At 40.9% G+C, this 16,606-nt stretch overlaps 1 protein-coding gene across 1 annotated transcript in view; it reads right to left on the reverse strand.

The window, feature by feature from the left end:
- The window catches only part of LOC133157007 (neural-cadherin-like), a 77,160-nt gene that overhangs the window by 37,930 nt on the left and 22,624 nt on the right, over nt 1-16,606 (reverse strand). Inside the window, exons 2-11 of the mRNA XM_061283200.1 lie at nt 13,032-13,229; nt 11,271-11,496; nt 10,170-10,374; nt 9,172-9,283; nt 6,819-7,068; nt 4,836-4,978; nt 3,511-3,683; nt 1,796-1,964; nt 769-939; nt 212-384 (exon numbers count right to left, since the gene is read on the reverse strand). Coding sequence (XP_061139184.1) covers nt 212-384; nt 769-939; nt 1,796-1,964; nt 3,511-3,683; nt 4,836-4,978; nt 6,819-7,068; nt 9,172-9,283; nt 10,170-10,374; nt 11,271-11,496; nt 13,032-13,229 — 1,820 coding nt within the window. The remainder of the gene's footprint in view (nt 1-211; nt 385-768; nt 940-1,795; nt 1,965-3,510; nt 3,684-4,835; nt 4,979-6,818; nt 7,069-9,171; nt 9,284-10,169; nt 10,375-11,270; nt 11,497-13,031; nt 13,230-16,606) is intronic.

Genomic DNA, 16,606 nt, shown 5'->3' on the forward strand with positions numbered 1-16,606 from the left:
TGCGGTTGTATTTGTTGCAGTAAGCAATTATTTGTGTAAAAAAAATAAACAGTTGGGTGGCTCCATGGATAACAGGAGTCATTTTATATTATATTGCTCTCATTCATCAATTTTACTTCCAATTTTTGTCCAGTGTGTTGGAGCTGTTGACATAGCCAGCTGTGGGTTCACAGACTGTGTGTGTGTACGTATGCAGACTGATAAGACTGACCTGTGATATTGGCTGGTTAACATACACCCATCCAGTGACAGCATTGACCTTCAGGTATTCTGGTTGCTCCACAGACATGGAGTAAGTGACCGCTGCATTCGTGCCAAAGTCATCATCATGAGCTGCCACACGAAGGAAACTGGTACCAACCAGAGTATCCTCTCTCAAGAAGTCTACAGTGGACGTACATGAGATGATACAAGAAATTGGTGAGGTGGGAATGTTTGTATGGAAATAAATTGAAAGCATTGGAGCAACAAACTGTCAAACATTGAAAAGGATTACCAGCTGTGATATTGCGGTGGGATTATTAAACTTTGTACTCTAAAATGGTCAATCCCCACATCTACAGGAATGTATTTTAGTAGCTGCTACTATATTTGCCTTGCAATGAAAAACTACATTCAGTCAATAGCTTATCAGTATGACTTGACTTTGACTTGACCTTCATTTCCAAAGGACAGTCAATGGGAAACAAGGCACACTTAGGGTTTTGTGTTCCAATTCAATTTCTAGATCATTAGGAAGCATCATAATCATCGTCATTAACGACTTACACTCATAGCGCATGTTCTCAAACTTGGGGCTATTGTCATTCTCATCCAGTATTTGGACAGTGAGCTGACAGATTCCAATGAGCGGTTCCTCGGCCCAATCAGTGGCCGTCACTGTAACGGAATACTCTCTCTGGCGCTCCCTGTCAAACCTCTGGGCCGTCACAATCGCTCCTGAGTGAACAGAACAAAACAATAATCAGCTGTCAAACGCACACATGGCTACACTTATATTCCACTATACATTCCACCAATCTCAATCAATACATGTTTTTATCCATCTTCCATGTGTACGTATATTGATCAAGAAAAAAGTAAGAAACTGTAGATTGTTCAGTATTTCAGCTACAAGATGATGAGCCTGAAAGAAAGCAAATATCGTAAGATTACATGTTCGGACTTCACTGCACCTCCAAAATATTGATATTGATTTTTTCAATACAAACAAAATAAACATGAGTCTCTCATGTGTTTGTCATATTTTTCTGTTAGTCTTAATTAAAGTGTCAAACTCAATGGGAGATCCAAATAAATTGGCATATTTGGAATGGGTAAAGTATTTCTTTTCTCAGCCCAAACACTATTGTCCAAATTTAGTTGATACCATCAAGAGAAATACAATGAAGCAGCAACCATGTCATCTCTATCATTGAGAAAACGTTTTCTCCTAGTAAAGATACCAAGTAAACTTGATACCCGAGAAATAATGTGCCAGACGGTGTTGTCACTTCACTAGACATGTTTGGTCTTCCCAGCATTCTCTACAGGAATTACTTGCTTTCTTTCTTTCGCACCTGACCTGACCTGACCTGACCTGACCACATCCGAATCGGGAATGCCTTGTGTTGGCAATTTTTGCATGTGATTTAGACACTCCCCTAAAAGTAAAAAGTCTGGGTTAAAAGGATGTGATATTCTATGATGTGCTCTCCAGTGAAGTAGAAGTCCATTAAAACTATTACAATACTGTGTCATCTGCACTTTATGTTAAATTGATGTTTTCAAGCCAAAAATGTGTGTTATGTTCTACCTGAGTCTGGATGAATTCTGAAGGCAGGCATGGCGCTGTCTCTGTGCATTAAGCCATATTTGACTTTTCCATTTGCCCCCTCATCTGCGTCCACAGCATGCACTTGTAACACAAAAGTGCCTGTTGGCTGGTTCTCCAGCACTGAAGCCTGCTCACGGTATTGCTGGCACTGAAATAGGTACAGTGGGCAGGAGTGACAAAATAGTGACTCAGAAACAGAAGAACTCTCACAAATGGGGCAAAATGCTGCCAGACTGAGGATCAAACAAGATAAACTAATTATGTCTTGGGTCACTGCACATTCATTGGCAAGTCCTTCACATGAAACACAACACTGTTTCCAACCCTAACCCCCAAAACCCAGTAGACCCCATCTATAGAACTGAAACACTTGAGTTGATCCTTTTGAAGCTCCAGCAATGAGCAGCTTTGTCTTTGCCAGGACTCAATCTGTTACCTCTAATGAACATGCGCCCCAGATAAAAAGCTGTGTTGTGGAGCCCTTCGAGTTTGTAATCAGTTATAAATGATTGCATCTCTTTCAACTAAATGACCATGAAAACGAGAGAGAGAGAGAGAGAGAGAGAGAGAGAGAGAGAGAGAGACAGAGAGAGAGACAGAGAGAGAGACAGAGACAGAGACAGAGACAGAGACAGCGAGAGAGAGACAGAGAGAAAGCGAGAAAGAGAGAGAGAGATGAGCGGAGGAGGAGCAATCACGTATATCTTATGTATGGGAGATGAAAGAAAAAAATAAAATGAACAGAAAGCTTCAAGGTCCAAATGCATTGGCACACATGGTTAGGGTCATAGCATGTGGTTAAAAGAATTGCACAACTGCCAGTATGAGCTCCAATATTGTAATATAAGAGCAAAACGTATAGTCATAATGACCACAAAATGCTAGCTATGCATGTCCTCCCCATGTCTTTGGGAGTGTGCAGTGGTCTTCTGCCCATCCCATATTTTGATGATTTCAGATGGAAATGACCTGAATAACTTCACGTCTATCTCAAGGCACAATATAAGGAAAATTATAAATATAGTACAGATAAGCTAAGTATTACAGTAAGACGGTCTTGTACAGTAGCAATAGTCTTAGTACCCTGGCAAGGCTAAACATCTGTAGGCGATGTAAATGCATTTTTTTCCCGCTACTTTAAACACTTCTCACACACACACACACGAGTTACCAAGACCATCAGGCACTACAGTATATGTAAGGGTTGGTCTTCTGACAACGTGTTTCTGTAAATTCCAATTCATTAGGAAGCTAATTAAATAGCTTTTGTATTGCATAGTGATAACATATTTTTTCATCAATTAATTGAATTCCCAATAGAAAGCTACAAGATAGACTTGGTGCACAGGCTAATCAGAACTCATGGGAGAAGAGAGTGGAGAGGGTGGCCAGGGAAAGAGAGAAGGTGGATAAGCGAAAACAATAGGAGAGCTGGACTGACTAGAGGAAAATGAGGCGAATGTGCATGGAGACTGAATAATTCAACTAAGCGTAGGATGTGTCTTTGATTGCGTAGGCTTCATTCAGGTTGACAGCAAACAACATTTTCTATTGACTGAAAATAGATTATAGGTAAATGTATTCGAGGCTAGCTCAGTGCCATTTTGCAGTGGTATTTTCATGTATTCTAACAGATAGAAACAGAGAGAGAGCAAGCGAGGAGCGAGATAGAGAAAGCTGGAGAGATCCCTCACCTCTTGAAATATAGGTTTGTTGTTGTTAACATCGTCAACTCCAACTATAACACGTGCCGTGGATGAGAGTGGGTGCAGCCCGCCCGATGCATTGTCATCTGTGGCTGTTACATTCAGGATGTACTCGAGGCCTTGAAGCTTGGGCAAAGGTGTGGAGCGGAGTCGAATCAACCCTGCAAAGACCACAAACCCATTAAACTACAAATGATAATGAGAATGAAGGCTGCATGACAGCAGAGGTGTCATCTCTAAAATATACTTGTATCACCTCACAAGATTTCCTGCTCCGGTGGTAAATTTATTCAACAACAAAAGTATTGAGAGATCAACCAGGCTCCGCGGATGCCTTTCTGTCTACTTTCACTTAGCTTTCAAGATAAAGGGTAGGATGAAAAGTTAGCCCGTGAGTTAACATCTTTTTCGTTAACAGTAATAGACTTGATCATCAGCAGTTTGAGGATGAAAAAGCAGCCTGTGATGTGCGAAAAAGGCATTCAAGTGAGAGAACAAAGGGCTTTATTCTCGTCTTACGATTGGATTCATTTCTTTCCGTGTACGTGACTGAAGACACAGCACGTTGATACTCACAGATGTGAGCTCTTGTCCAATTTATTTGATGTTCCGACTGCCCGTACAGGCTGTGGCAACGAGTGACGTTGCCAGCAATGCAGCACACATTAATATAAGAGAGCTGCGGGACCTAGTACGTGTTTATTCTCACAACCTAAATGTCACACTTGTTTACCAATGACATGAGCTATTTAATGAGGATGCCCTCTTTGCTGACACAGTATGGTGAGCAGAAAACCATGTGGTGGAAATTTCAAGACACAAACAGTATCAGCTTCTCCATTTTCTTGCTTTGACAATCCAGAAAAGTAGAGGAGATAAATATAAAACGAAGGCTGAGGCGCTTGCGGAACTATGATAACGTTGTTGTGAAAATTAATTGAGAGGGCTGGGTGACAAATGTCACAGCGATTGTTACTGGTTTCGGATCAAAGGGTAAAAAAAATAAAAATTCTGCCGTCTATGTAGGAAATCCTGGAATTGCCAGAAGATTTCTTCAAGAAAAATCCACTGCAGACGTTTCCGAAACAATGCCATGCTTAATAGTTATGAGAATTATTACAGAAAGAGCAGCACTTCCATCAAAATTACCTTTTGAAATATCAACCCACATTTTTTGTGGTGACATTGAGAATAAAGGGCACTCATGCCATAGGAATTTATGAAAGAACATTAAAAGTGTGATTTGACGGATTTGACTGTCAATTGGAGTTAGGGCAAATGTGAAGAGTGCCTGTAAAACAAAGAAGTGCCACCTTTCTGGCTGTCAATGACGAAGTTTCCCTCCTCATTCCCATCCGTTATGGAGTAGCTGATCCCATCACCGTCAGGGTCTTTGGCAAGCACCGTGGCAACGAGGGTGTTGGGGCCGGCGTCCTCCGAAACAAATGTTCTATATCTGCAAAGAAGTTTAACAAGGGCAAAGGATGAGCAGGTGGATGAGACTTATAGCTGCGGATTTTTTGTGTCACTGTGATTTAACCTGTCTTATCAGCTGGCCAGAGCAGGAACAAATGATAGCGTCTGGTGGCATGCTGGAGTTATTGCACAAACGGTGCTTTCGCATACCAAGCCTACCGTAGGCTATTCGATCCAGTACCTTTTAAAATGTCAACAGTGATTTGCTTGCTCTTAAGTGCCAGGCAGTGAGATGCCCAGCAAGACACGGGAGAACGATATAGCTCTCTGGATCACACTACTCTCAGGTGGGGATGAACTCTGCCTCTCTGAGGACATACCAATGAAGAGAATTGGAACATGGAGCAGACGACAAAAAAGAAAGCTGGCACTGATGTGACAAGCAACATAATATGTGAGGGGTGAGAGGTTCATGAGGAAAGAGGAAGGCAAGAGTGAGAATAACAAAGAAGGAGCGAGGCGCGTTTTTCTTTTTTTCTCGCTTGCTGAGTTTAACTTGACTTGTCAGCACAAGTCCTTCCTTTGTGAGATTTGGCGTTGTTTCCAGTGTGACTATGTGTAGTTGCGGGGTGATGACAGTGGGATGTTGGTGTCTGCGGTGACAAGTCAGAGGTGATTGATGGTTTACAGAAGAACACTGATGGGTGATTCATCTCCACCAAGCCGCAACGGGGTACGCAGCTTCATGGCTGACCTGTAATTTGTCACTCAGCTCTGAGGCAACCTCACCACAGCACTGGCCATTAAACATATAAACTCTTTTGATTTGTCTTGCTGCAGAATCTTCCAACATCTCACCCGATTGTCAGGCTCCAACAGAGCACTGTCCTACAGCTCATTAACAATCCAGAATATTTATATTTAGTGCCATTCCGCTCATTTGCAACTAATTTTAACGTGAGCTGAGAACACACTCCAGAGAGTGATTATTTTAGGAAGTCTGGTTTTACTTTTAATGTTATAAGCAAAGCAGGAGTATCATTTGAATACAAAACGATGGTAGAGAGGGAACGAGTGAGTATATCTCTCTACACACGTGAACATCATCATCAAAACATGCAGCATATTGTTATTGAGTGCACCTTATTGGGTACAATATTACCTAATACTTGACAGGTCTTGCAACATCAAGCAAGTATTTTTGTTACAGAAGTCAAGCTGGCAGGCAAGCAAGTTTGGTGAGTGATATAACAAGCTGTATCGCTGACGCAACTACCTTTCTATTCAAGACCAAAGTTTACCTGCCGTGTAAAGTGTTTCACTGAAAGATGTTACTTCAGCATCACCAGAAGGTTTTTGAGCATTGCTTTTTTTGTAGAGCATTTTCAGTAAATGTGTCAACAACAAAGAACTGTAACTTTTGTTATAAAAGCAATATTCAGTCAGCTCGGATAGCTTCCAGGTCACCAAGCAGTATAGAAAATAGATAATTTGGAAGTAGGGTTGCCCCCTTTCATCGATAAAAAAAAAGGGACCCACACCACGGCCTTTGGTTTATTTGAGTGATACACATGTAAAGAATTTGTTGACCAAGTGGCAAAAGTAGAGGGAACAGATCGTGGTCATAATAAATCTGACTGTCCCCAGTGCCTTCTGTCTCCATGCGACAGATATTTGTACTATTAGACATGAATGAAAATACAAAATAAAATGTGCACCATATTGGTTTAATGCAAGACGCGACATTAAATGGAATAATTCTATATTTTACGGGACGGGTGGCAACCTCATTTGGAAGGCAAACGGTGGATGTTCCAAATCCATATTTCTCTTAAACAAACATGGAGGAATCATGTAAAGCACAGGTCAAACATACTCACACAAGCTGGGAGAATTCTGGGGCTTCATCGTTAACATTAAACATCCTGACACGGACGGTGGCAGTTCCAGAGTGGGGCCCATCACCCCCATCCACTGCCATCACCACAAATTCATAGAGATGGTTCGGCCTCTCGTAGTCCAGCCGAGCCGCAGGAAATATGGTACCGTGGGGCGAAATGCTGAAGTCGGGGCTCAGGGTGTAATAGGTTAGCTCAGCATTTAACCCTGAGTCACAGTCAGTGGCCATCACTGTTAGCAGAGGCAAAAAAAATCAATTAGTACTTCATACAACCATGCTGATGATAGGAACTAATGCATATGTTGACATTTGTGTAAATCGGTATATCTCTGTAGATTCTTGGAACATATCCTAGATCACCTACCTGACAGCTACGACGTATACGCACATAGTTGCAATGTCAGAGCTAGAATCATTGCAATGACCTCGGTTTGAATATTTTGTTGTGTGTTAATTACAATCAAATAAAATTAAAACCTATTTGATGTTTGACTAAAAAATTGACAGGTAATTTTTTGGGGTGAATTGCACTTCAAACGACATTTTCATGCACAAGCTGTCAAAAGCTCTATTTTCCTCATTTTTTTTTACATGTGGTATTTCCACTATGATAGGAATTGCACAAGCAGCTCGGGAATGCTCCTTTCTCCTTCCACCAAAATGCAATGAACTTGAGACTGGCAGTTATGCGCACTTAAATGACAGTCTTGAACATAAGATATTCAAGAGCTTGCGTCTTTTGATTTCCTTTTTGTTCTAGTGTCCATTGCTTCAACCACTAATTCTTTATATCTCATTACCACCAATCTCAGTAAATACATTTGAGAAGAGAGCCTCAATGTTCTATCCCTACATGTAGGAGGATGGAATGTCTTTTTCATGTCAAAATCTTGTCATGTAATTAGCCGTAGAGCCCCCGCTACACTTTACAATTTACTGCGTCTTTAAACAGTGTTGGTACTTTTTTTTTTTTCCGTAGAAGCACAAAATGTGCACCCTTCATCCAAATGATTAGGCTTTCGTCAAGAGCTATCCATCCATTTTCTGAACCGCTTAGTCCCCACGGGGGTCGCGGGCGCGCTGGAGCCTATCCCAGCCGTCATCGGGCAGTAGGCGGGGGACAACCTGAACCGGTTGCCAGCCAATCGCAGGGCACACAGAGACAAACAACCATTTGCACTCACACTCATACCTAGGGACAATTTGGAGTCTTCAATCGGCCTAGCAAGCATGTTTTTGGGATGTGGGAGGAAACCGGAGTGCCCGGAGAAAACCCACGCGGCCCGGGGAGAACATGCAAACTCCACACAAGGAGGGCCGGAGGTGGAATCGAACCCGCACCCTCCTAACTGTGAGGCGGACGTGCTACCCAGTGTTCCACCGAGCCGCCTCGTCAAGAGCTATTCATTTTTAAATAATACACTGTGCTAAAGATTTGCTGTAACACTTTAATCAGTCTTTCAAGCTCTCTGAGGCCTAAATGTCTATTTTTGCTCATTCTCCAATGCTGCTTTTGCACACAGTTTTTTTTTTTGTGTGTGCGTCGGTGCTTGGGTTTGAAATTGTTGCCATTTCATGTCACTGCTCGCTTTGCAGTGTACACCACTGCAGGCTGTATGTGCGGTTCTTTTCAGATTACATTTCTTCAAACGTGCCCACACAGAATGAGTTTCAAAGCACAACTCTTAAGCGGCGAGGAATCACCTATGGATGGCCCACAGGGAACAGACAGCCCCCCATCACTTGGACATTTGAATAAATACAAAATAACTAACTGTCTGAAATATTTAAATCTAAAATGCAGGGATGTTGGAATTAAATGTGTCTTTTGTTTTTTGGGTGAATGTGCAAATCTGCGTTCATGTTAAAGAAACACGGACTCCGTGCTGTTTCAAAATATAATTGACAAAAGCTCTTGATGTTAAGTGTAATCACAAGTGAATTTTTGTTCTAACAGCAAACAATGAATTTGATTCAAGCCTCATCATAATCAGCATTTATCTATGATATTCCCAGAGCGAAACACAAATGCCCTCAACGTCACACTATATAATCACAAGGCAATTTTATGCAAAATCGATGAAGTCACATGCCATTACATACTGCATATACAGGGAAGGAATGCAAATAAATGCATTACATTCTTGTCGGTTCATTTCAGAGCCCAAAATAACAATGAAAACGATGAAATCTGAGAGCCCAAAGAAGTGTTATGGGTGAAACCCAAGTTTTCTGACCAATTTCATAGATGAACAAGATTTTTTTTCTGATAGTTTTTGCTACACCATGTGAGAGGAACAAGTGAATTTAAAATATTGGGTTAAGAGTCTTACCCTGCAGCAGAGACGTTGCTGTAGTTACAGTTTCTTGTACTCCGTCCACACTGTATATGGACTGAAGGAACTCTGGGACACAGTCGTTCTCGTCTGTTATCAATACCTGAACCTGATAAGTGCCACAGAAAATTGCATTCTCATGTCAGTTCATCTACTACTCCATGATTCCTCTAAAGTCCAAAATAGAAATTTTCTGAGCATGTGCGAGCATTACTGCATGTTTAAGACAAAAGACCCTCAACCGCCTTCCGAGAGTACAAGCTCTATGTCACCGCTGTGTGTAAAGTGTAAAGTGACAGCTGAGAAATAGGCCTAAAATAGCTGGGAAAGGATTTCCTAGTCTCCGTCTTCTATTCCGCAACATGCTGCTGAGCAGAGCAAGATTTTCCTTCTCAATCCACGGAGTAGAGTAATTGCCTAGCATATAATAGTTGGGATACAAATTCTGGATTAATAATTTAAATCATACTAAATTCATGAATAGTTTATCTAGAAATGTTCTCTTTGAGAATTGCAATTTTAGATTCTGGCTCTCGTGCCACGTGTGTTCTATATTTCATGCAGTTCATCTTCAGATGATACTTTCAGCAAGAGACCTATTGTCATTCTCAAACAAAAGAGTGAAACAAAGCATGAAGAAAATAATTATTATTTAGGCCTCCTGAAGATTTGCTCGCCTTTCAACATCACTCGGTCATGCAAGGAGAAATAAAAGCTGATTCCCCTTTGTGGTGTCAGCCGGATAATGCTGAGTTCGGATCATAGCAGCCTTGTCAGCCAATTTGAACCATCTAGCGTTTGGGAGAAAACGAGTTGGTCTGCAACTTTTGCAGGGTCCAACTATTAAAACAGCTTTTTCATTTCAGTGAAATTCAGTTGAGGAAGAGTAAATCTTTAAGTGACATGTTGTGATAATGTTACAGAGTAGCTCAGCACTGGGTTCATTTTTCGTGACTCAAGTTTAGCAGCCTGGATAACTTTCTGATGAAACTAACCTCTGTGGCCGTACTCAGGCCGCCCTGATCCTCATTGGCTCGCACCATCAGAAGGTACCGTCGCTGGTCACTCTCGTAATCCAGCGTCCGGGTCAAACTGATTTCACCCGACTCGTGCTGAATGCTGAAAAGGCTGCTAGGATTGATCAGCAAGCTGTAGCTGAGTGGCTGCTTTTGGAAGGAAATGGCAAGCACTGCTAGGAAACTGGGGAAGAAATACAACATGAATCAGAAAAAGGTCCTCAAAATTTGCTCAGAAGCGTAATTGCACATTAAAATCCAAATATTTTGGTCTTGTGTCAGACTGTGTGCTGAAATGAATCCAACTCATGGCAAACTGGCAAAGTGTTGAGAATCCAGGAATACTCAGTATTTGTCAAAAGTCATAATATACAATATACAATATCACTGTTGATGTCTATGAACAGTTTTCCTGTCCCCAAATGGCACACATAATTGAGTCAGTATAAATGTGCACGACAAGCAGGTGCATGCTGTCTTTGGTGCAAGTTTTTGGGCCTTAAAATTTAAAACTAAAACTAGTTGTAGTATTTCGTGCATCCAGATGACCTTTGGACAAACACAGACTGGGCTGAACGATGCAGCATTGAATCCTGCAGATTGATTTTGAAATCTACAATGTGTCATTGTGCTTTGAGAAACTACGTACATTCGCTAATTATGTCTCCTTTGAGTGTCCATAGACAATAGATGGCAGCAAAACAGCCAGGTTTTTGTAAGATAAGTGCAACCCATGTATAATATAATTAGCAATTACTGGCCTACAATTATATTTTAAAAAAGATGTGCCATTTTTATGCATCATTGAAATTATTTGTGGGTTTTAAAATGAATGAACACTCAAAAATCTTGACCTTCTACACACTCTCCCTTTAATAGAGACTTATGTTTAATGGATATGGCGAAATGTATTTTTTTTTAAAAATGGACAAAAGGAAATACCATAGCATCATGTTGTTTTTCTTTTTTTTTCAACATTATTTGGCAGAGAAGTATGAGTGTGAGTAATGCAATTCACAGAATAACGTTGCTTGTGTGCATCAGACATAATTCATTCTTGTTTACACATGCGCTACTCACGGCTGTCCTTCAGGCGTGTTCTCTGGTATGGAGATCAAGTAGCTCGTATTGGTAAACTGCGGCGGTCTGGCTCCGGCTACCACAGAGAGCATTGCGGGTACACTGCGTCCGCCCAAGCCGTCGATGGCCACTACACTTAACAAGTACTCTCTGTCCCTCTGAAGCATTTGGTTCGTGGTTACTACCTGGCCTGTCATCTTGTCCACAGAAAAGCAGCCATCACCACCTTTCAGGAAATTAAATGCACAGACATGGTTATAGACAATTACCTGGTGCACAATCAATAAACTGAGCTGAATTCAAATATATATTCAATATCTATCTATGTGTGTGTGTGTGTGTGTGTGTGTGTGTGTGTGTGTGTGTGTGTGCGTGTGTGTGCATGTGTGCATGTGTGTGTGTGTGTGCGTGTGTGTGCGTGTGTGTTATCAGAACATTTCCAGAAAATAAAAAAAAAAAGCAGTCACCACATAAGTCGTATTAACAATTTTTTAGTTTTTATATTATCATGGTAGCTTAATCCAAGTTTACCACTCTTTGAATGTGAAAATTCCCCAGCATGAGTCGTGGTTTGTCGTTTAAAAAATGTAATCCCACCCGTGCAACCTGATGACTAAATAATCCTCACACTATCCAGAAAGACAATTTTAATTTATTTCAGTGAGATTCCCTAGTACGCAGATCACATTTAATCCATGTTTTGCCTGCTATATTTCTTAGTGTATGCGTGTGTTTGCGTGTCTATGCTTGGAGGTCTCGGAGTCCACGACTTCATTTACCGATTGAGTCATCAGTGCCGCATTTATGTGAAACATCATAATCAGTGCTGGTTTCTCATTGTTGGTGGCGTAAGATAAAATCAGCGCAAATGTGGGGGGCTGTTGAATTTCAAAAAGAATAAAAACAAAATCAAAGGGAATCATTCAACAGCACAGGCTAAAGTAAACACAGCTGGGGCAACCAAAGCCCAATAAGAAAGCTGGCAATAAACTCTTTGCTGTGTGAAATCTTAACAATGGTAATCGGTTACAATTACCATTGTATATTCGAGAAAAACAATAACAGCATTGTTCTTTTAACTGGAACAAAAGTGGGAATAAATCACTGCAAATTGCTAAATGGACAGTTTTTGTGCACAATAGAATGGAGTCACCTGTCCAATTACTCTTGCAGCGACGGACAAAAATTTGGATCTACTGTGTAACAGCTTCCCCTTCTGCCTAAGTTTGCACACAGAGTCACAGTCACAAGGGAGGGGAGAATCTGTTCCCAAATTTCCCAATTTGAAGCATACAAGTCAGGAGAATTTTGTTAAATTCAATTGGGAAGATTAGCACATCTCGGTCCCTGACATGCCGTCAAACGTCTATCCCGTTAACCATATCCACAAACATTTTTGGGCATTGTCAGGATTGTCTGTGTGCAGCAGAGAAAAGTAGAAGATATGCAGGAGTGTTCAATAAGTGAATAAAAAAAAAGCGTGAAGCCCTCTGGCTCCCAATGTGCGTGCCTATGAAAGCAAAACCGAAAGCAAGCTAGATGTTATGACGGAGACAAAAAAAAACCTAATAGATGCATTCACAGTGCAAGGATGCATGAATGAATGTGTGAATGCCTGTGGCTGGCTCGCTGAGTGACTGTGCCACGGCCTGACTACATGGATTTATCAACATGATTCTATTGTGCGTCACGCACACAACTCTGCCTACTTTTTTCCACATTTCAATTTAAATGTGTGAGTGTGAGGAACAAAAATCTTACCATCAGCCAAAAAATATTCCACCGCTCCGCTTCTCCCTTCATCCCCGTCGAGGGCCTGAAGCTGATAGACAAAGGTCCCTGCAGCGGCATCAGGGGACACTCCAGCCTGGTATGGGTAAGGCTTCATGTTCCACTCAGGGACGTTGTCATTGACATCAGTGATCATCAGCTTTACCTTGTTCAGGTACCAGTCAGGGCCTGGGGGAAAGGGTAGATAGTGATGGCACTATGGCTGCTGAAAGTGACAGCTGTCATGTAAGTGTGTGTGTGTGTGTGTGTGTGTGTGTGTGTGTGTGTGTGTGTGTGTGTGTGTGTGTGTGTGTGTGTGTGTGTGTACAGGGTAGAAAAGCATCCAGCTGAATTTGGAGCACAGACATGCAGCCAGTCTGTCAGGGTGCATATCTGATCATGACATTCAGCCATTTTCTGAAATATTGGAACAACGAGGCCAGTTTCTTCATTTTTAAACTGAAAGCATTTGGTTTGAAATGAGCAAGAGGAACGAGACATTTCAGGACTTACTCCAGAACTAGTCAGTACGCCTGGATCAGATAGTCAACGCATGATTTGTCAAGAAAAAACACATTTTTAAGTGAGCAAAACTTATGGAAGCGTTATTTATAAAGTAGTGAATGAAGCATTAGTGAGGGGCTCACGATCAATCTAATGTGTACCTGTCCAAGATTAGCTCCAGCTAACCAACAACGCTAATGAGGACACATGATATACAGAGTACATTTGAGTCGATAAGGCGAAATTCTTATTTTGGGACGTTTTTCCAGGTTTTCATCAATACCTCTTTCAGTTTGAGAAGATCATATTATCATAGTCATGACCCTCATTTTAAGAAGAGGTTCAGAAGATGGATGGATGGATGGATGAGATTATTCACCGAACAGACTCTGGCGAGGTCTGCCAGGTCAGAAACTGTCAGGGCAATATTATTCATCTTTGTTTGGTTGCATATTGTCACTCGTGATGAATGGGGCCTTCTCGAGACCAAACTATTAGTATGCAATCAATTAAAAAGTCAATTTTACATAATGTGTCTAGTCCAAGTCCAAATTTAAACCCAAAATGTTTTTTTTCTGATAAAAAACAAGTAAAAATTTATTCAGAATATTTTTAGCTTATTTTTTGTCTGTAAGAAATTCCATTTGAAATGTAACGTGAAATAACTGCATTCCAACTTAAAAAATATTGTTTTGAAGAGACAAGTAAAAATGAATCCAGAATATTTTTATCTTCTTTTTTTTGTCTGTATTACGTTCCATTTAATGGATAATAACTACATTCTAACTTGAAAAAACATTGTATTAGTAGTACTGTAAAGTACTGTATTAGAGAAGGTATGTAAAATTCTACATGAAATACAAACTATTAAATCCAAACGGATGGGAGTTGCAGTGGTCAAGAAATAATGCGATCAAATTGTCGACCTGATGGTCAAGTTGGACAGATGGAGGTGAGTTAGGTTGAAGTATGCACAACATTGACCCATCCATCAATTCTCAACATCACTTGCCCTAATTAGGGTGGCGGCTGTGCTTGGGCGTAAAGCTGCTCATTTTGAGCAAGAAGCCGGGTACACCATGCCAGGTATATCCTCACCAGCCAAATATAGTATATGGGACAAATATAGAAAAACTAAATACTGACACTCACATTCATACAATTGGAAGTCTTGATTTGTCTTAAATTGTGAGCCACTCATCATCATGCCATCTAGTATGCAGACCAAGTGATGTTATTGATATAAAATTGAATGTGAAGTGATAGGATGCTGTCTCCAATGACCAAATAGCCAAAAGGTATTATTTCAGTGAGTGTGTGAGGAAATACGTATCTACAATAAAGTTACAAAAGCGTGGGGGCAAATTCTCCCGAGGTTCACCGGGACAAAGCCTCAGCCGCAGTCTCCCCTAGCAAATCTCTAAAAAGTTACCTTTATCTTCCCGCAGGGCTCAGTCAAGATACCTCATAGCTGCAGCCATTTAGTTCCCAGCTCACTTCCCCACTACAGTGACTAAGAAGATTCCCTCAATCCAATTACCAACTAGTCTGCCAGGTATGTCAGCAAAAATAAACAGCAGCAGTCACATTGATGCATAGCCAGGAATCATTTTCAGGATTATCCAGCTATCTATACGAAAATGTAGTGATATGGCTTCAAAAACAACAGTCCTTTGTGTTGTTTGTTCTAAAATGGTGGAGCGCCAATTTGGGCAGATATTTACTCAATCACCAATATGCCAACTGTGAAATATTTTAGGGACTATGTTCACGATAACAATAGCTAAAAGGAGGTAAACTTTCATTTGCATCCTTTCTCTGGACCCAACAGGTTTTAGATGACCAAACTGGTGTGAAATTGATGAATCTAATTCAGCACTATAAATATTTCAACAGGAAATGTCTATGCGCTGTGACACACCCCTCATGAAGGAATTTGAACAGGCCGAGTAAAAATCCACTTGTCTTATATAGTTTACACCCAAGCATGCAACCAAGGATAGCAATAAAAACAGGATGTACCAGACGCGTTTAGTGTTCAGGGCTCTTGGCCCCCATGCGGGGTTGCATTTAACCTAAAAAATAAAGCTATGTACTTTTTGAACATCTTTTGCTGGAGCCATTGTAAGATTTGATGCGGCAAAAGTGCAGCAATTATTGTACGATAAGCACTACTTCTAAAAATATTTGCTGTGGTCTCGTGTCAATGTGGCAAATTGATATGTCACAAAAGGTGCAAGCGAGTTCAATAGGCATGACGATTGAAACCAGAGAGGAACACGCAAGTACCCACAAACACACAGACACACACACACACCCACAAGGATTAACAAATAGGGAATTGTGATGTCACACCTGGACACATTACATTATATATTGTATAATACCTAATAAGAACACTGTCTTTCTAAAAGACGAACATTATCTCAAACTAACATACTATTTTAGAATTACACACAAAGGTGAGTCACCAGAGAGCTAAATGTAACTGTAGCGCTCTAATCCCATTATGTAAACAGTCACCTGAGGGTGACTGGTGGCTATATGTGTACTTTTTAATCCAAGACAAAAGTAGCAGCAGATTATGTCCTCTCACTGCCTGAAGACTGACCTAACAGGTGTGCTGTCCATGGAATAAGACCAAACATACATGAGGTCAGTATGATCAGCAGCTCATTTAGGGGCATATTTTCCAGTGTGATTAAGTATGCGTATCCTCCAGGGGTCTTAAAGAGGAAGTCAAGTGAAAAATGTTTTAATCTTAAAACGATAATTTGAATATTGCACTTGTGGAATATGAATTAACCAGCAAAATGCATCCATTTCCATTCATCTGAGGAGTGGCCACTTTTCCACTTGCTGTCAACACATAATGCCTCAGTGCTTAGCTTGTGAACCTCACATCACCAAATTCTGGATTTTTATTTCACATACAGATAAGCAAAAACAACAACGAATTCGACCTTATATTAATGAACCTGGTTGCATGTCACTGGCTCATGTGCACTGCAACATGCGCACAGGAGCTGAGATGAGAAAAAAAGTCCTGTTCATTCTTCCAA

This window comes from Syngnathus typhle, linkage group LG7, assembly GCF_033458585.1.
Source record: "Syngnathus typhle isolate RoL2023-S1 ecotype Sweden linkage group LG7, RoL_Styp_1.0, whole genome shotgun sequence".
In the NCBI taxonomy this organism is placed as follows: Eukaryota; Metazoa; Chordata; class Actinopteri; order Syngnathiformes; family Syngnathidae; genus Syngnathus; species Syngnathus typhle.